Source organism: Oryctolagus cuniculus, chromosome 8, assembly GCF_964237555.1.
Source record: "Oryctolagus cuniculus chromosome 8, mOryCun1.1, whole genome shotgun sequence".
Lineage (NCBI taxonomy): Eukaryota > Metazoa > Chordata > Mammalia > Lagomorpha > Leporidae > Oryctolagus > Oryctolagus cuniculus.
This window is the reverse complement of record NC_091439.1, coordinates 125,270,605-125,291,814: the sequence shown is the minus strand read 5'-3', so window position 1 is coordinate 125,291,814 and position 21,210 is coordinate 125,270,605. Positions and strand designations below refer to the sequence as shown.

The following is a 21,210-nucleotide window of genomic DNA, read 5'->3' as shown; positions in this document are numbered from 1 at the left end:
GCAAGATAAAATAGCTTACTGGACTCCAGCCAGAAGCAGCTTGGACAAGTCAAATGAACTCCCTAGAGTGAATACAGTTTTCTCTTTCAGAAATAAGGCTCAAAGGGAGCAGATCAGGGATCAATAAAAAACACTGTTCCTCAAGAATATAGACAAGGGTTATAAACAAGAATCAAATCTCAAAATGTCAAATTCACTCATACACATAACATTTTTTGTACTCCATATAAATCGGTTACCACAAATAAGGGCAAACATATAATTTCGTCTTTTGGAGACTGGCTTATTTCACTAAGCATAATGGTCTCCAATCGCATCCACTTTGCTGGAAAAGATAGGGCTCCATTCTTTTTATGGCTGAGTAGTATTCCATACCGTGTGTGTGCGTGAGTGTGTGGGTGTGGGTGTGGGTGTGTGCGTGTGTGTGTGTGAGTGTGCTTGTGTGTGTGTGGGTGTGGGTGTGTATCACAATTTCTTTATCTGGTCCTCAGCTGATGGACATCTGGTTGACTCCATATCTTAGCTATTGTGAATTGAGCTGCCAAAGATATGGGGTACAGATAACTCTTTCAAATGCTGATTTCATTTCTTTTGGGAAACCTTGTGAATTTTTTAAATTAATTTATTTATTTGAGATGCAGAGTTATATAGAGAGGAGAGACACAGAGAAATCTTCTACTGATTCACTACCCAATGGTCACAACAACCAGTGCTGGGCAAGGGTGAAGCCAGGAGCTTCTTCTAGGTCTCCCACATAGGTGCAGGGACCCGAGTACTTGGGCTATCCTCCACTGCTTTCCCACGTTCATTAGCAGGGAGCTGGATTGGAAGTGGAGCAGCTGGGACTCAAACCGGTGCCTATATGGGATGCTGGCACTGCAGGCGGCGGCTTAACCTGCTGCACCCTAAACAACATCCCCAACCTCGTAAAGTCTTAATCTCCTCCTGTGTAATCCTTAAAGAAGTTGTCCTGGGGCCAGCACTGTGGCTTAGCGAGTAAAGCTGCCGCCTGTAGTGCCAGCATCCCATATGGGCGTCAGTTCGAGTCCCTGCTGCTCCACTTCCAATCCAGCTCTCTGCTATGGCCTGCACCCAAGTAGGAGACCTGAAAGAAATTCCTGGCTCCTGGCTTTGGATTGGTGCAGCTGCAGATATTTTGTCTGCCTGGGGAGTGAACCAATGGATGGAGGACCTCTCTCTCTCTCTCTCTCTGCCTCTGCCTCTGCCTCTGCCTCTCTGTGACTCAGCCTTTCAAATAAATAAATGATTCTTTAAAATAAAAAGGAAGTTGTCCTATTTAGACTTCTGTGTATAATCACGTATCTTTCACCTCATTCCATTGATGATGTTGCTAAACTTCATTGGTGTATGGTGAGTCTACAGACACCACTGCCATTGTCCTAATCACCAGCGGTGCTCCCCACTTAAGGGATGGAAACTTTAAATATACAACTATGTGTGGGGTTTAAATTTAACTACATTAGGAAATGAGACAGACGGGTGCAGAGATTTAGAGAGAAGGAAAAATGGAAAACAATGGGGGAGAATTGTTCAGTGAGAATTGAGAAAAAAATGTCATTCTCAAAGATTTGGTGAATTAAAAGCTAATTTATCTTCATTCAAAAAAAAAAATCCCGTAACTTTCCTTTACTCCATGTAATTCATAAGCTATAACAGCAACTGGCTTTTAATTCTGCTTTAGAAATACAGACATCTTTTGTCACAGAGAATAGTGCTTTCATGACTGTGCTTTTACTATGTTAAATAAAGTAATGTATACATGAATATTTACTCTGGTTTGAATAAGAAAATGACCCATTTGTGCATTTATATCATGAAAATCTCAATTAGAAACCACACTTCTAATTTTCTTTCTGTTAATAATGGAAATATTTAAGAGTCACTGGCTGAAATTTAAATTAATACAATTTGATTATTTTTGATTCATATTAACTTTCCTACAATTTAATGCTCAAATGAATCTCCAGTGTGATTTTTAAGTGTGATGTCTGAATGCATACATGGAGAGAGACAAGCAAAATTGTTTACATGCAAAGTGGTCAGTTATTTAATTGTAGCAATTAAATTACTAATAGTAAAACCTTTCTCTTTCTAAACGATTAAAAACATCACACGCTAAATGTTGCTAAAAATTAGTCAAGAATCACCCCTGACTTTTTCATAGTGGTGCCATTCTCTTACAAGTGTGTTTTTCCTATGGAAATATGAATTTAAAAAAATTAAAGAAATACTGCATGTGCCTGTATATTTTATAAACCTACATAAAACATTTAAAAGATATTTATACAAGTATGAATCCAATTTAAGTATCCATGATGTAAATAAATCTATGAATACTAAGTATTATTAGATATAGGACAAAATTCTATAGGTAAGCAGTCAGATGACTACAGATAGGATTATGTACAAAAGAAAAAATTTTAAAACTTACTTTCAGTATTGAATCACTAAGATGTAAAAGGCCTTAAATAAACTTTACATTTAAAAAAAAGTTAACTGTCCTTCTGAAAACTTAATAGACCTAAATTAGAAGAAAATGAACCATTACAAGATAATTGGGAAAGCCGTAATATCTTATAATTTACTGTAGCCAATTTGATCTTGAGGGAGTGGAAACCTCTTTTCTCAGCAGAAATGTTTACTAAATTCACCAGGCTGAATCAATGAATTAAATAATCACATCATACTGAATGACCAACTTCCTAGCTATTTCCTGTGACTATCCAGCCAACTCACTTTTTCTTGCTTGCATCTGAAACCTGAACTGCTCAACAAAAGCATACTACCCCATATGTCAAGGAGCACATATTAAATTGTTGTGAATGAATCAGCTTGCTTTCTCCTATCCCCTGAGGGCATATCTTCCCAGACTCACACCAGACTCGTAATAAGTGTAATGAACATAAGAGCTTCCCTATCACTCAATACATAAACAACATCAAGGTAAATTTTCAGGGATGAATATAACCATTACACCCCTGATAATCTGCAAACATTATTAAACTAGCAGGAAATTAAAACTGTTATAGTTATTTTACCTTCTGCAACCTTAGTGATCTAGAAATATTTCCAAATGTGAATGCTGTTAGTGTTAGGTAAAGGGGGTTTCTTTGGAAATTTAGTTTGGGAAAACTGTATTGAATCTTTCACGTCTGCTCTTTCAAAGATGATCACTACTCAGGATGTGAACAGAACTCACAACATAGCAAATTTGCAGCAGAATCCCTTTTCTTCCTTGAACCATCAATGTACTGGTGTTCCCTTAGAATATTCTTGTTTTATAAATATATTTTTTAAAATTGTATTTAAGTTATACAAGGTTCATGCATTTCATATATACAGATTTAGGAACATAGTGACACATCCCCCCACCCCCACCCCGCCATGCTCCAACCCTTCCTCCTCCCTCTCACATTCCCACTCTTAATTTTTACAAAGATTTACTTTCAGTTTACTTGGTGATTATATAGCTAACCCTACACTAAGTAAAAGAGTTCAACAAATAGTATGAAGAGGAAAACAAAAACAAAACAACACACGGTTCCTCAACGGAAGCAACAAGGCTGCAAACAATCACCAAGACTCTTTCATTCATCCTTTCTTCAAAACTTCATTCAGTAGCAAAATACACAGTGGCTCACCAGTAACTTCGTGAGAACTTTTTTTTTTTTTTTTTTTGAGCAGGGTTATAAATACCTACTGCCAAAATTTTCATGTATATACCATTAAGGAAGGGACTTGAAAGAAAAGGTCATTCAGGAACCAATTTTGCAGTTCAAATAAAGGATATTCTTTCTCTATTGGCAAGGAAACTCAGCACTTGATTAGAAAATCATGCAACTCCTTAGTAACTATCAAATAACCATTCTATTTTGCTCTTTTACTCATGAAATTAAAAGAAAACAATGCGTATTGCCCCAGCTCTTGAAATCTGAATTCTAACAGCTTGTTTTGATTTGTAGCGATGAGTATCCCAGAGTTCCCTCCTCGCTCATCCCATGATTGCTTGGAACTTTGCATGTCACTTGTCAGCAAGGAGAGAGACAAGTAAACAGCCGGGTAAACCATGGCTTGTCCATCAGCAAGAGCACAGCCCAGCACAGCCCAGCACAGCCCAGCTCAGCCACGTGCCTGTGTTTGCAGAGAGCAATACCTGGACATCGATACAGCTTTCTTGCCTGTGCAATATCTCCTTTACTTAAACGCGTGCGTTGACCGATGGCGGGACGTATGCCATTATCATCGCGGGAGGGGAGAATCGTATCCAGAAACATCCCCCTGAAAGAGAAAAGAAACAAACCACCCCTACGTCACCAAATCAAAGCACATATCTTGCTTACCAATATACGGTTGCTTTTTAAACTCAAGTCAATCAAATGGAAAATACAACGGAGTGAGCTCTAGGCAGTGTGTCAAACTTTCAAAACACCAGCATCATGTGTGTGTAGCATAAAATCAATGATGACATCCACGTGTTCCTTAGAAAACTGTATTATGTGTTTTTAAAATACATGGAATATTTTATAGTCTCCCACCAAGTACACCATGGCTCTGTTTTTGTCTCCCAAACAGATCTAAGAATCCCTTAGATTGTCAGATTGTAAAACAATTCTTCCTCATGATATATATATATATACAATATATACAATAAAGACTTCTGCAATTACTAAAATTCAAAGAGTCAAACAAAATACACCTTAATATTCTTCGAATTAAATTCTAATTTAACTATCTAAGCATTTAAGATTTCTTACAAGTCTAAATGCTATAACGTATGTTAAAAAAGGAAAAACAATGTCAAAATGTAGACAGAACAGTGCAAAACAAAAGTATTATGTATCATTTTCAATGTTTCATGGCAAAATTGCTTAGCAAAAAATCCTAATCAGTGCCCCATTGATTCTAAGCTATAGATATTGAGTTGCTTTTGACTCAAAGTTTTAGTAGAAGAATTACTACTTTTCCTACTATGTATGAGTTAAAATTCTTAATATAGTACACTAAAGATACATTCTAATTTTGCAATACGTATCAAACATTTATAACTCTAAAGGAAGTGCTTAGGTTAAAAATACAATGAACTGTGAAACTATTACAACAGGTTGAGAAGGAGGGAGTTTGCCTGTGTGGATTTTTAAAAAACAAAAATTGTTTTTCAGAAAATAAAGAAGGAAATTTTCCACAAAGATATTTTAAATTAAGAAATAACCTTAGCACCAATGCCTGCAATGGGCACCCATATGGGCACTGGTATGTGTCCCAGTGTTACTGTTCCAATCCAGTTCTCTGCTAATGGCCTGAGAAAGCAGTGGAGGATGGCCCAAGTCTTTGGGTCCCTGCACCCACATGAGAGATCGGAAGAAACTCCTGGCTCCTGGCTTTGGATTGGCCCAGCTCTGGCCATTGTGGCCACTTGGGGAGTGAACCAGCAGATGGAAGACTTTTCTCTCTGTCTTTTCTCTCTCCCTCTCTCTGTCTATAACTCTACCTCTCAAGTAAATAAATATAATCTTAAAAAAAACAGAAATGACCTTGTAAGATGTCTTTTTTAAAAAAAAATTCTCATTTATTTTTCTGAGAGGCAAAGAGACAAAGAGAAAGACAAAGAAAGTTCTCATCCTCAGGTTCAATCCTCAAATGCCTGAAACTTGGGGGCTGGAACTGGGAGCTAGAAAACCAACTTAAGTCTCCCATGTGAGTTACAGCAATCAAATCAATTTGGCTACCACTGCTGCCTCTCAAAGTGCAAATAATTTGGAAGCTGGAATCAGACTCTGACCTCGAAAGTGAACCCTGATTCTTTGATGTGGGACGTAGCATCATAACGGGTATCTTAACATCCAGAAGAAATGCCCATCGCGTAAGATATCTTTTAAATGGAGATGAGTGATGGGACATGCCTTTTCAATATTTACAATATCACACATTTATACTGCAGGTTAAAGAATAACACTTTAAGCTCTGCTTAGTCCTCCCCTTTAGGAAACATTCGTTCAGCACTGTTCTAGGTTTGGATTTATAGCAGTGAACAGACTAACAAAAATACTACTCTTTCTGATTTTAATATCCTAATGTGGGGAGAAAGACATTAAAATGAAAGACCAATAACTTGGGTAGTGATCAGATCAGCACTGTGGAAAAAATAAAGGACAGAAGGTGGGTATCGGCTGCACAGCAAGTCTTATGGCTACCTACCAGTAGAGAGTCCCCAGAAAGAACCATTTAGAGATGCAAGGACTTCTGAAATCTTTGAGCACCAGCTAGATAATGTGTTTACCTGGAGGACAACAACTACTAATTTATAGGAAGATGGCAAACAGAATGACATGGTTAACTTATGACTTATAGCTTTTAGGTAAGCAAAGGAGTGGTGATATACAACCTGGCCATCTCAAATCCCAAGGCGGCAACTCTTTAAAGCCAGATCTAAGCACTTATAGAACTCCATCTATATACTGCCCGAGACAAGGGCAGACAAGTAGAGACTAATGATTTATGGGAACTGACCATCAAAAGCAAGAGCTCACACTAAGATGCAACTTCGGGAGGCCCCATGTAATTGGAAAGGGAAGCTGAGTTATAAGGTAGCATTGAGAAAAGCCATCTCTCAATGGCACCGCATGAATCAACAGAAACATTAAGTAGGAAAACGGAAATTGATGGAGTGTTACAATTTCTGCAGTCCTCCAGTACTAAGCAAAGTATTGACTATTTTCTATTTTCAAAAATAAATGGGCACTCTTTGACGAGTTTCACTTTTTAAGCTTTCAGGAGGTTCAATATTTAAAAAAAGTTAATGACATTTTGGAGTGGATATATGCTACCTTGGCCAGTAGAATAATGAATTTTGACTTATTCTATATACCGAGGTATCCTTTCTTACATTCTAAAGGGGACCAATCACCCATTCTTGTACTTTCTTTATGGTCAGGAAGTTAACAATTCTGTTTGTCCAAGACATGGCCATTGAGCAAGGGAGGTGTTATCAATAGGCCAGAGGCAAATCATACTGAGGTTCCTTTCTAATAGCCATTCTTCATTTATTTTAATTGTGTAAAAATGGCAAATGAGCTATTCTTTTAAGAAACTTTGTAAAATTTTACAACTTTTCTTTGTTTTAATGAAAAAGTTATCAGTTTGCATGAATTTACCTTACAGAATATCTATGCATTTGAAGGCCTCATAGGCCAAGACTTCTCACCATGATTTCCTAAACCTATTCCATGGGTTACACTCACAGAAACAACTGGAACATTGTAGACTCCATGAGTTCAGAACAGAAGAACTATAAAACCTCTCACTAGTGTAGAGAAAGCATTTGACAAGATTCAAGACGCTTCCCTGATTCATACTCAACAAACCAGAAAGTGAAAGAAACTACCTCAAAATAATGAAGGTCACAAATGAAAAGCCCACAACTGAGGCCAGCGCTGTGGCTTAGCAGGTAATGCCTGCCGTGCCAGCATCCCATGTGGGCGCCAGTTCGAGTCCTGGCTGCTCCACTTCTGATCCAGCTCTCTGCTGTGGCCTGGGAAAGTAGTAGAAGATGGCCCAAGTCCTTGGGCCCCTACACCCATGTGGGAGACCGGGAAGAAGTTCCTGGCTCCTGGCTTCAGACTGGCGCAGCTCTGGCCATTACAGCCAGCTGGGGAGTGAACCAGTGAATGGAAGACCTCTACCTCTCCTTCTCTCTCTGTGTAACTCTGACTTTCAAATAAATAAATAAATCTTATTAAAAAAAAGAAAAGTCCACGGTTATCATCATATTCAGTGGTGAAAAACAAAGCTTTTCCTCTAAGAGCAGTAACAAAGGATGCCTGTTCTCAGCCCTTCTGTTTAACCTGGTACTGGATGTTGTGACCACAGTAATTAGGAAAGAAGGTAGAAGATGGGAGGAGGAGGGGGAACAAGAAGGTGAGAGAGAGGGGAAGGAAGTAGAGAAGAAGGAAGTAGAGAAAAAGGAAGAAGAGGAGGACTAAAGAGGAGGAGGAGGAAGAGAAGAAGAAGAGGAAGACTAAGGAGAAGGAGGAGGAGGAGAAGAAGAGGAAGAAGAAGAATTAAAATTAAGGAAGTAGGAGACATTACCTCTATCTGCAGATGATATGGTCTTACACAGAACACCCTAAATGCTCCACAAAAAACTGTTAGAACTAATATGTGAATTTAGCAAAATCAAAACACAAAACCAGTTATCTTTCTACACGCCAACAGTGAGTTACCCATAAAGGAAATCAAGACAAAAAATTGTACAAATACTTAGAAGTAAACCCAACCAAAGAAACGAAAGACTTGGACAGTGAAAACTAAAACAACATTGCTGAAAGAAATTAAAGTGATAAGTAAGTGGAAAGGTCCTGTGATCCTGGATTTAAAATTAAATAGTAAGCTCTTAATATTACTCAAATAAATCTATAGATTCAATACAATCCCTATTAAAATTCCAACATTGTCTTTTTGTATTATTTTATTTGAGGTAGAGCTTCAGACAGAGGGAGAGACAGAGAGATCTTCCATCTGTTGGTTTACACCCCACATGGCTGCAATGGCAAGAGCTGGGCCTATCTGAAACCAGGAGCCAGGAGCTTCTTCTGGGTCTTCCATGTGGCTGAGCACTTGGGCCATCTTCCACTGCTCTCCCAAGCCATTAGCAGAGAGCTGGATCGGAAGAGGTGTGGTTGGGACACAAACCAGTGCCTATATGGGATGCCAGAGCCCCAGCAAAAATATATTACAAAGCTACAGTAATCAACATATTATGGCACTGGCATAAAGATAAACCTCTAGACCAATGAAATAAAGTAGAGAACCCCCCCCCCAAAAAAACTAATGTATATAATCAAATTCTCTTCAAGAAGGATTCCAAAAGGCAGCCTTTTCTACAAATGATGACAAAAAACTGAACATCCACAGCCAAAAAAAAGAAGAAGAAATGAATTTGCACCATTATACTATGTAAAAGTATTAACTCAAAGTCAACTACAGATCTAAACATAAGACCCTGAACTATAAATTCCCAGAAGGAAAAATAAGGGGAAAGCTTCATGGCTGTCATGATTTATTGGATATGACATCAAAAGGCAACAGTATATTTAAAAAGAGAGCCACACACGATGAAATCAAACTTAACAGATTTTGGTCATATAGGACAAAATCGCCAGAGTGAAAACGTAACCTGCGGAATGGCAGAAAATATTTGCAAATCATATATCAGATTAAGTGGTTAAGAGCCAGAATACACAAAGAACTCTCACAGCTCAACAACAAATCAAGTAGCCTGAGTAACAACTGGGCAAAGGACTTGAGTAATCATTTCTCCAAAAATGACACACAAGTGACCGCCATGCATCTGAAAACATGTTCAGCTAATCAATACAAGATGCGCATCAATGATCACAAAAATGTCAATCTAAACCAAAATGTGGGGCAGTCATTATGGCATGGGAAGTTAAGTCGCCACTTGGAATGCCTGGTTCAAGTCCCAGCTACTCTGCTTCCAATCCAGCCCCCTGCTAGTGCACCTGGAAAGCAGAAGATGATGGCCCAAGTACTTGGGTTCCCGCCACCTACATGGGAAATCCAGATGGCTTTCTTAGGCCCTTGCATCTGCCTGGCCAACCTCTTGCTGTTTCAGTCACTTGAGGACTGAACTTACAGATAGAAGATCTCTCTCTTCTCTGTCTCTCACTCTCTCCGGTCATTCTGACTTTCAAATGAATAAATAAATCTTGTGATGGAAATTATCAAAACAAAGGAAAACAAGTGTTGGTGAGGACATAGAGAAAGCTAGAACTTATAAACCGTTAGCAGGATGTTAAATGGTGCAACCACCATGAGAAAAGTGTGCAAGTTCCTGAAGAATTAAAAGTAGAAATGCCACTGGGGTCAGCAATGTGCACAGTGGGTTAAGCCACTGCCTGCGATGCCAATATCCCACATGGGTGTCAGTTCGGATCCTGGTGGCCTCACTTCAAATTCAGCTGCCTATTGATGCGCTTGGGAGAGCAGCAAAAGACAGCCTAAGTCCTCCGGCCCCTGAACCCATGTGGGAGACCTGGATGGAGTTCTAGGCTCCTGGTTTTGGCCTGGACCAGCTCTGGCCTCTGCAGCCACCTAGGAAATGAACCAGTGGTTGCAAGATAGAGCACTTGCTCTCTCTCTCTCTCTCTCTCTCTCTCTCTCTGCCTTTCAAATAAGAACTACTACATGAACCAGCATCTCATGTCAGCTTAGATAGTGCTAAAGAATAGAAAGAAGGATCTCTGAGGAATAGTTACACACACATGTCCCACAGCAGCACTATTCACAGTTGTCAACGAGTGGTAATAACTCAAATGTCTGTTGATGGACAAAGGCATACATAAAATGTGATTATACAATCAAGTATTAGTCATCATTATTATAGAGGAAAATCTTGTCGTATGCTACAGTATGGATGAACTTAGAGGAAATAATGCTAAGGGAAATAAGCAAGTCACAAAAGGACACACTCTGTATGGTTCCAATTATACAAGGTATCTAAGGTAATGAAGTCCACAGAAGCAAAAAGCAGACTGGTGATTGCCAGGTGCTGGAGAGAGAGAATGGGAAGTTGCTGTTTAATGAGTACCAGGGCTTCAAGTTTGCAGACGAAAGTGTTCTAGAAATGTTTCACAACTGTGAATATACTTAACACTTTAAACTCTATACGTAAAAATGGCCAAGGAGGAGCTGGTGTTTGTCTAGTGGTTAAGGTGCCTACCTCCCACATCAGAGTGACTGATTTGATTTCCAGGTCTGGTTTCTGACTTAGGCTTTTTGCTAAAGCAGATCCTAGTAGGCAGTGGTGATGGCTCTAGGAACGGAGTTTCTGCCACTCCCGCAGACCTGGATTGACAAGTTTCCGGTTTCACTCCCAGCCCAATTCCAGCCCTGGGGCAGTGACCAGTGGAAGGATTTTTTTTTCCCTCTTTTTCTTTCTGCCTTACAAATAAATAAATATTTTTAAAGGTTTAAAATCATAAGGTTTTATTATGTGGAGGAAGGACTGAGAACTGTGACAAATGCTTCATTACCTGAAATCAATTACATATGTCAATAAGCAGCCTCTCTTTTTGGAGGATTTATTTATTGAATTGAGAGGCAGGGTTACATAGAGAGAAAGGTAGTGACAGAGAGAGAGGAATCTTCCGTCCACTGGGTCATGCCTCAAATGGCTGCAATGGCCGGAGCTAGGCTGATCTGAAGCCAGGAGCCAGGAGCTTCTTCCGAGTCTCCCATGTGGGTGTAGGGGCCCAAGCATGTGGGCCATCTTCCACTGCTTTCCCAGGCCATTAGCAAAAAGCTGGATCAGAAATGGAGCAACCGGGACCCAACTGGTACCCATGCGGGATGTCAGCACTGCAGGTGGAGGCTTAGCCTACAACGTCACAGCGCTGGTCCCCAAACACCCACTTTAAAGACTCCAGTTTATAAAATAATATGAGTGAGGATCAATCAGATATTATCTTTCCTACTATAAGGTCTTTTGAACTACAGAAATCTGTTTATTTATGAAAAAATGAGTAGCATAACTTTGAATCAATTTGATCGAATAAAAAGTCAAGACTGGGGGCCGGTGCTGTGGCGCAGCAGGTCAACACCCTGCCCCGAAGTGCCAGCATCCCATATGGGTGCCAGTTCAAGTCCCGGCTGCTCCACTTGCGATCCAGCTCTCTGCTATGGCCTGGGAAGGCAGTGGAGGATGACCCAAGTCCTTGGGCCCCTGCACCCACATGAGGACCTGGAAGAAGCTCCTGGCTCCAGGCTTTGGATCGGCGCAGTTCCAGCCATTGCAGCCAATTGGGGAGTGAACCAGCATATGGAAGACCAATCTCAATGTCTCTCTCTCTCTCTCTCTCTCTCTCTCTCTCTCTCTGCCTCTCCTCTGTGTAACTCTGACTTGCAAATAAATAAATAAATCTTACAAAAAAAGTCAAAGCTGGTTGGCACACAACACAAAGGCAGATGATGGAGGAGACAGCAGCAGGCAGCATGAGAAGAGTGGTATATGGAGAAAACAGCCAGGCGGAAAGGCAAAGCAGACAAGTTCCAAGTTCAGGAAAGACTCAGCATTTCTGAAGAACAGGAAGCGTTCATTATTTTCTGCACTCTTTGCTACTTCCTGTCTTCCAAATAATCAAACCTCAGGTTAATTCTAAGTAACTGAATTCAGCAGCATAAGAGAGCAGTCTTGTCTAAACTTGGACCAAATGTTCATTTCTTTCACATCTCTATGGAAAACTCCCTTCCAAACATTGGTCTGAAACTAAAAATTTTATTATTCTTTAAGAATAATTGCAGGCTAAATTTCTGACTGTCATTTTTACCAAATCCTAAATTCAAATTCCAGGAACAATAAGCATGGGGATAGTTATTATATTTTAACAAAGATATATATACATGCATATATTATATATGCATGCACATGCATATATACATATACATACATATTTATGTGTATATATATATGTGAAACATATACTTCAGAGGAGAATGGTTTTCAAAATAAAAGGGTTTCATAAAGTTCACGGAAAATGCATATTGTGAAAAAACTATATATGAATTTTAAAATGTCCTTACAACAAAACAAACTTATCTTTTAATTCCAGTTTCCATGAAGTTTTCAACATACACTGCACAGTCAACCCTCACTTTTTTTTTTTTTCAAAGTTTGGGTTTTTATAAAAGAATGATTCTAAAATGCGTCCAAGTATAAAGGGCTCATTAACACATCCTTCTCTCCTTTTTGCCAAAAATCTTTTATTGAACACATTTGACGTTTTCTTTCCTTCCTGAGCCTGCCTTCATAAACAGTTGTTAATGAACTGTGAGATGGATGTAACTGGGCAAAAGAGTGAATAGAAATGGATGTAGGAGGGTAAAATGAGCCTGAGTGTGCCAAGGGAATGGGTGAGTTCAGTGGTTTTACAGCTCCGAATTCCTTACCTGGCAACTATTTCCTGGATGCCATCATCTTTAGAATGAAGTGGATCAAAACCCAAGTTTATTTCACTCTTTAAAAAGAGTATTCAGTTAATGAAAGAATCCTAAGGTTAATAATTAATGAACGATAACTGAAAACTATATGAAGAAAAATATCTTCTTAACTTGTTGTCTTAGAATTCATTGAGTAATAGTCTTTCTTGAGCATTGGTGGTACTCGAGCCACTGAAAATGCACAGTATCCAACCGGAGTTGCATGCAGAGTGTGACATTCCAACGCAGCAACCAAGTAAACCATTTGACTTTTCACTACACTACACTTTGGCAGTTTAATACGCGGACTGGTTTGGTCATGATTTTAATTGACATTTTTAAAATAATTAAAATATACTTTAAATCCTTGATAATATCCTATCACTTCAAATGTATATATTTGATAGGAAAGGCAAAAATGTGTTGTAATATGTCATTAAAATGTCTGTTGTTGGCTATATTCTTAACCATGATTTTTTATTTATTTTGCTTGGTTTATTTCTGCCATAGAGCAGCAACATTTGAAAGGTATTCTCATTCTAATGTGAAACATAGCTTTGAGAGGAGCTACATGGAGGGAAGGAATTAAAAGTCAAAAGGTATAACCTGAGAGTCCAACCTTGAGAAGGTGTTCCTGGCATAGTGCATGATGCTGTCAAAGTCGTATCTTTCCCCAAGTGAGTTCACTTCACCGGGTTCCATCTTCAGAAAATTGTACTCTTGACCTAAGGATCAGGGACAAACAGAATCTCAGAAGCCTGGAAGAGGGGAGAGCACCACAGCCCTCCCTCGACTCGCATCTGCTCTTCATTAAATGACCCGTCTCCTTGCTGGCTCCACTTACACTCTCAGCCGGGCGCATGTGCCAAGGGCAGAGGTTTTCACTCGAGCTCCTACTGAAAGAATGGGTTAATGACTTTATCTCGGCAAAAACACTGACAAAACCAAACTTTGTATGTTTTTGACGTATGCTCTTTTACTACCTCACAATATTCATTTCTTTAAAATCTTGCTGCTTTTTGAGATACTGTACAAATCATAATAAGAGTTGGATTTTTATCCAATGAATTTGTCACTTTTCTCTTATGACTGTACTTGCCAGGGCCCATAAAAATTATCTTCTTCTTGCTTTGGAATTTTAGATCCTTTCTATGAAACACTGTGAAAAGGTGTAGGAACAATATTAGTATATATTAGACTAACTGCTTGGTTTAGCAATGTGACTTCAACATTAAAGATAAAACAACCGGAAATCTACTTTCATTCAAAAATGAAACAAGGCTCTCTTTTATGAAAAGACATTTCTATTTGGAAAGACTTTTTTGATCCAGAAGAATATGACAGGGGACTGTCGCTGTGGTGTAGCAGGTAAAGCCGCTGCCTGAAGTGCTGGCATTCTAAATGGGTGCTGGTTCGAGTCCTGGCTGCTCTTCTCCCAATCCAGCTCTCTCTGTGGTGGCCTGGGAAAGCAGTAGAAGATGGCCCAAGTGCCTGGGCCCCTGTACTCGCGTGGGAGACCTGGAAGAAGCTCCTGGCTCCTGGCTTCAGATCGGCACAGCTCTGGCCATTGCAGCCAGTTTGGGAGTGAACTAGTGGATGGAAGACTTCTCTTGGGGGCTGGTGTGTGGCTCACTAGGCTAATCCTCCCGTCTGCGGCATAAGCATCCCATTTGGGTGCGGGATTCTGTCCCGGTTGCTCCTCTTCCAGTCCAGCTCTCTGCTGTGGCCGGGAAGGCAGTGGAGGATGGCCCAAGTGCTTGGGCCCTGCACCCCATGGGAGACCAGGAAGAAGCACCTGGCTCCTGGCTTCGGATCAATGCAGTGCTGGCCGTAGCGGTCATTTGGGGGGGGGGTTAACCAATGGAAGGAAGACCTTTCTCTCTGTCTCTCTCTCTCACTATCTATAACTCTGTCAAAAAAAAAAAAAAAAAAGACTTCTCTCTCTGCTTCTCCGTCTCTCTCTGTGTAACTCTCACTTTCAAGTAAATAAGTAAATCTTTATATATAAAAAAAGAATACGAATAAGAACTAAGGGAGTTTTTGTTTTACTTTTCACATGTTATTTTAACTTCATTTTTAACAGATTTTTTTCAACTGCCTGTTTGTATCTGCCAAGCAGTATTATTTCTTGAAAACTGAAAAAAAAAAAGAGAGATAAATATATGAATCTACATTGATGGTTCTAGAACAAAGAATTGCTTCTTGTTGACTTCAGATTTCAATGACTCAATTTCTGCAGTTTCAACAGCCAAAGGAGCTGATGCTGTGGCATAGTGGGTAAAGCCGCCGCCTGCTGTACTGGCATTTCAAATGGGCGCCAGTTTGAGTCTGGCTGCTCCACTTGCGATCCAGCTCTCTGCTATGGCCTGGGAAAGCAGTAAAGGATGGCTCAGGTCCTTGGGCCCCTGCACCCACGTGGGAGACCTGGAAGAAGCTCCTGCTCCCTGGCTTCAGATCAGCCCAGCTCTGTCTGCTGTGGCCATCTGGGAAGTGACCCAGTGGACTGAACACCTCTCTCTCCCTCTCCCTCTCTCTCTCTCTCTCTCTCTGTAACTCTGCCTTTCAAATAAATAAATAAATAAATATTTTTAAAAAATCAATATGACTTTAGAGCTAGAAATATGTATTTAAAAAAATAAAAAATAAACAGCAAAAGATGGTGCATGACATACTATTTATGTAACCTAAAGAGCTTTGAGAAAGTATAAAAGTGAACTATTGGAATTCCAAATTCATGCCTGGATCTCAAAAGGGGACTATTACATCGCTCATTTGATTGAGCATTCTAACTTCAATATTTGTATTAAATAATATCACATTAATAGTTTTCCAAAAGGTACTAAAGAAATGGAGTGATGTCCTAGAATACAAGGTCTCTCCTCCCTGTGATAGGGAAGCCTGGGAACATGCATTTGAACACTAAAGGTTAGAGACTCAAGCTGTAGTTACAGAGCCTGCCTCTCAGTGTAATGTATTTTAAACCATATCTGAATAATTTCACATGGTAAATGATTCTGACTTCACCAGCCAGCCTGTAAACTGAAATGTGTGCTCCTCAAACCTCTGATATGTCTTCGTGTGTTAAAACCATTCTTAGGGAATACGCTGCTCTCGCCCCAACCCTGAGAGGAACAATTGTTACAACTGTGATCTCCATAGAATTTGAACCTTTTTTTTAACATATCCAATTATAAGGTGGAAATTTTAAAGCGCTGTGGATCTGATTTTATAATTATAAACTTTCAAGATTTCAGTATAGAGCACAATATGGAAAAAGGCTCTCTGATCAACAAGAAATGCTTCACAAAATTTTTGAAAGTAGAACATTCAGTAACTATAGCAATAGTTGCACATTCCAAGCCCATAACTGAGCACTTAACACGTACATGAGGCTTTTTTTTCCTGCTAGTTAAAAAGGACATGGGCCTACACAGTCCAAATAAGAGAAACTTAGACCTACGTCATGAAGGAAAGGAGAAAGTCAGAGATACAGAGCAACATGGAAAACTATACTTAATAATTCAAAAATTTTAAAGACATCCCTCTTTATATGCACATTCTGATGCAAATTAAAATAAATCTAATTATCATACCAATTTAGTACTCTCATAGTCATCTCTTGTGCATATAAATTTGAAGCCAAAGTTTTTGCTTATTGGATACTCTACTTGAATAACATTTGATTTTAAGTTTCTGAGTCACAGCAAGTCGTAAATTTGTTGAAGATCAGTCTCCAACATGAACGCTTTTATACTGGAATTGCTGATCATGGTTCCAATTACAGGAAATCTCACACAGTAATTTTTTTTTCTGTTAGCCAGAATGTTTAGTCAAAAACCTAGTAAGAGTCATAATTTTTTTAGCATTGTGTTAAGTATTATAAATTTATTTATACTACTTATACTAGGGTACTTCAAAAAGTTCATAGAAAATAGAATTGAAATATGTGTTTATTTTGGTACCAAAAAACTGAAATCCATGTACATGAGGGATCTTCAAAATAACTTCATGAAGAATGCATGTTATACAAGAACTATGCATAGATTGTAACATTTTGGGCACCAGAAGAAACCTATCTTTTTTTTCTTAAGATTTATTTATTTATTTGAAAGGCAGAGTTACAGAGATAGATAAAGAGAGAGAGAAGCAAAGAAAGGTCTTTCATTTACTGGTTCACTCTATAAATGGCTGCAACAGTCAGCGCTAGACCAGGAGCCAGGAGCTTTTTCTGGGTATCTGGGTATCCCACAGGGGTGCCGGGGCCCAAGGACCTGGGCTGTCTTCCACTGTTTTTCCAGGCACATTAGCAGGGAGCTGGATTGGAAGTGGAGCAGCCGGGACTCAATCCAGCACCCATATGGGATGCTGGCACTGCTGGCACCTTTACCACTACACCACAACACAGGCCCCAGTAAACATCCTTCAATGGACACTCTGAAGTACCATGTACATCTCTTCCTCTATTTGGATACATATTTATATTGAATCAAAATTCTATTTAAGTGTAAGAACCATTTTTGGAAGTTGCATTCATTATGAGCTTTTTTTTTTTTTTGTCAATATAACAAAATGTTTGGCAAATACAGGAAAACTAACACCTGCTTAACAACAAACTTCTCATTGACTTGGTAGCTGAGACAATTTTCAAAAATACTGTTTCCTCTTTACGTCCTTCTTAATGATGAAAAATATAAGATGAACCTGGCTGTTTGGCTCAGGCGTCAGATTCTCAGCTAAGGAGTCTCATTCTTTTTCTTACTTACCTTCCATACCCAATTCTGCAGGTTACTTCACCGTTCTGAAAGGATTCGCCCTTTTGCAACGGCTATCATATTCCACTGAGTTTTCTCTCACTTTCTTTCTACTCACCAATTCTCGTTTTAATGTGACACTAATAGAGAATGGGCTCATGTAGTTCACAGACACAATTCTGATAATACAGTAACACTTCCTTCCTCCCTCTATCTCTGTCTCTCTTATTTTTGAGATAACATTCTTACCCTTTTGGTAAATAGTCCACCAAATTCTCCAAATTCTGCTTAAATACCATTGTTCTCTATTTTGTATCCTCAATTTCTTTTAAAAGATGAATTTGTTTTGCTTGAAAGTCAGTTACAGAGAGGCGGAGACAGAGAGAGAGAGAGAGAGACAGACAGACAGACAGACAGAGAGGTCTTCCAGCTGCTGGTTTACTCCCCAAATGGCCACAAAGGCCAGAACTGGGCTGATCCGAAGCCAGGAGCCAGGAGCTTCTTCAGGGTCTCCCACACGGGTGTAAGGGCCCAGGCTCTTAGGCCATCTTCTACTGCTTTCGCAGGCCATAGCAGAGAGCTGGATTGGAAGTGGAGCAGCTGGGACTTGAACCAGTGCCCATATGGGATGCCGGCACTGCAGGTAGCAGCTTTACCCACTACACCCCAGCGCTGGCCCCTCAATTTCTTTCTTCTCATTCCAGTATCGTCCTAAATAGGCAACTCCCGACCACATTTGTATTGCTAGACACCTGCCGAGGTCCTCATTCACCTTCTCTTTGTCTACTAAACCATCATCATCCAAGGGCTTCTCAAATTAAAAAAAAAAATGCTAAATGAAATCACTGTTTGTTTTTCTCTTCTTTAAAAACATGCTGCTCTATTAGTATTTCTTGTTTCATCTGATAGTTTCACCCTTCTTCTTGGGGCCTAAGAACGAACTTCTGAAGATTTCCCTCACGCGATGTTGTTCCTCTTAAATATTTCTGAAGTAGGAGTTCCTCTCGCTCATCTTGCCCTGTACTAGAACACAAAGGGCATCCACCTCCCCCACGCGACTAAGGCTTCTCACAGGTTTCCCCGACTTCACCCTCACCAGCCCCATAATGCTTCCTCCAGCCAACAGAGTTCCTGCTGTTTATTCTGAACGTGCTCCCTATACGATCCTTCAGTTCCTCGTCAGTACTCAGAGGGTGCTCTCTGGATCACCCACCCAACCTCAGTCGTTACCAACTAAACACTCCACTTTGACTTCCCATGCAGCCGTACTAGACAGGAGGAAAGGGTTTGATTTTCCATAACTGTAGCTTTGATGCTCGTGTCCTTTCAGCCTGGATATCTCCTCACTCTTCTATTCAACTTGGACATTTCTACTTGACCTATAAATCTCAGCCATTCTGTGGCATCTCTCTGGAGGTGCCAAGATGCAGGTTTTCACATGTTGCCTGGACGACACATTAATCTCAACTTAAGCCTCTTGTTAGTTTTCTCACTCACTCCCGGTCATCTGCCTCCATGCCTACACCTTAGACACCATCTCCAATCCCAAACAGCACCTCCACAAACAGCTGGCATCCAATACTCAATAAGCAAATAGAAAGATCAATGCTGTTAATGGAAGACAATTCGAAGGAATTCAGTGTGTTTGTAAATTACAAGTGGACATGAATAAGGAAGCTAAGAATTCATTTTGCTTAGGCAAGTCACGCATATCATGAGAAAACCATTCACAATGGGAAATTTTATTTTTGGGGGCAACTGAAATGCACCCATCTTATGAAAGGTAAAGTTAAACCAATCTGAAGCTCTCTAGGGAGGTTATTATCACACACCATTGTTAGAGAATACTGGATTAATCATAAATTTCATTTCAACTATTAAAAACAGTCTCAAAGAATTTGAATCTAGGGCAGTCATATTTAAGAGGAAAACCTCAAATACACCATCTAGACTATCTTGGAAATGACTCATTTACACTGGATTTTTCTCCAGAAATTATACCTGATAAAATGAAAATTCCTACAGTAGCAGCACATTTAATGGCAACCCCCGGCCCTTTTATAAGTCCCCACGCTTTAAATGATAGAACTAAGTACAAAAACTGCTTAAATTAAAAATTAATATGAATTTATGGTTCAATATTTCACACCCAATCTTGAAAACACTGAAGTTTAGAAATGATAGAGGTACATCTTAAGCAAGAAACAGAAAAAAAAAAGTCTAAAAAATGCATGAGATGATTTAGTCTCTAGGGAAAAGAGCAAAAGTATGAAAACAATACAGGTAATTTTTAAACAAGTGAAATGTGGCTTCTACCAAGTTTAAAACAAGAATTCCACTCTTATGAGATGTGCAATGGTGAACGGCATAACTATAATTCAATGCTATCTACGCAGACTTAAACCACACACACCCTGGAAAGTCTCTCACCTGGCTGGATGTTTTCTCTTATGATGGTTACATGGTTATCTCGATCTGGCCGCGTGTGCTCGTGCCAAAAGCCTATCACATGACCCAACTCGTGAACAACAATTCCAAATTTATCACAGTTCTTGCCAATGGAGATTGCCTGAGGTCCATTTCCCCTTCGCCCCACATAGGAACAGCACCTGGAACGCAGCAGAAGGTGGGGATGGAGGAGAGAGTGATGTTGGATGAGGTCCAGTGTAGGGAGACTTTATGAGTAATTGTGGTGAGCTATGAAGTCTGACTTGCCCAGACTTTCATTAATAACTAGGGCTAAATTCTGGCATCCTTTTACATTTACGGACAATTAAAGTTTCCAAACAACCAATCCAAGTGCTTTTTGATTATATATTATAGAATATGCTGTGAATTATTTTCATAAGTGTTCAGCAAAGAAGCAGAAGTCATGACAATGGTGATGATTAGTGCACTCACACATAGACTCGGCCCCTTGTGTCCTTTGGCTTCAGATCCATCAGTTCAACCCACCAGGAATGGGAAAATAATTTTTTTGATTAATGTTGCTTTTTGTAATTGCATCTGCATTGACTATGTATACACTTTTTTCTTGTCATTCGTTTCCTACACAATGTAGCACAACAGGGGCCGGGACTATGATTTAGCGAGTAAAAAGTCCCAATTGCTCCACTTCCGGTCCAGCTTCCAGCTAATGCACCTGGGAAATCAGATGCCCCAAATGCTCGGGACCCTGCAGCCACATGGGAGACCTGGAAGAAGCTCTTGGCTCCTCAATTTGGCCTGGCCCAGCCCAGGTTGTTGTGGCCAATTAGGGAGTGAACCAGCAGATGGAAGACCTCTCTCCCTGTCTTTCTCTGAAACTCTGCTTTTCAAATAAATAAAATAGTTCTTTAAAACTATAGCTCATCAATATAACTCTCTGTCCTCTTAGATAGCAATAGAAAGCACTAAATGATTTGTCTTGAATGGCAGGAATCACAGTACAGCAGACATTCCAAAC

General features: G+C 39.7%; 1 protein-coding gene across 1 annotated transcript in view; it reads right to left on the bottom strand.

Annotated features, from left to right (window-relative positions):
• LOC108175429 (tolloid-like protein 1) overlaps positions 1 to 21,210 on the bottom strand; it is a 225,606-nt gene that overhangs the window by 177,717 nt on the left and 26,679 nt on the right. The window contains exons 6-9 of the mRNA XM_070047159.1: positions 20,196 to 20,374; positions 13,634 to 13,739; positions 4,175 to 4,299; positions 3,060 to 3,103 (exon numbers count right to left, since the gene is read on the bottom strand). Of these exons, the coding sequence (XP_069903260.1) occupies positions 3,060 to 3,103; positions 4,175 to 4,299; positions 13,634 to 13,739; positions 20,196 to 20,374 (454 nt within the window). The remainder of the gene's footprint in view (positions 1 to 3,059; positions 3,104 to 4,174; positions 4,300 to 13,633; positions 13,740 to 20,195; positions 20,375 to 21,210) is intronic.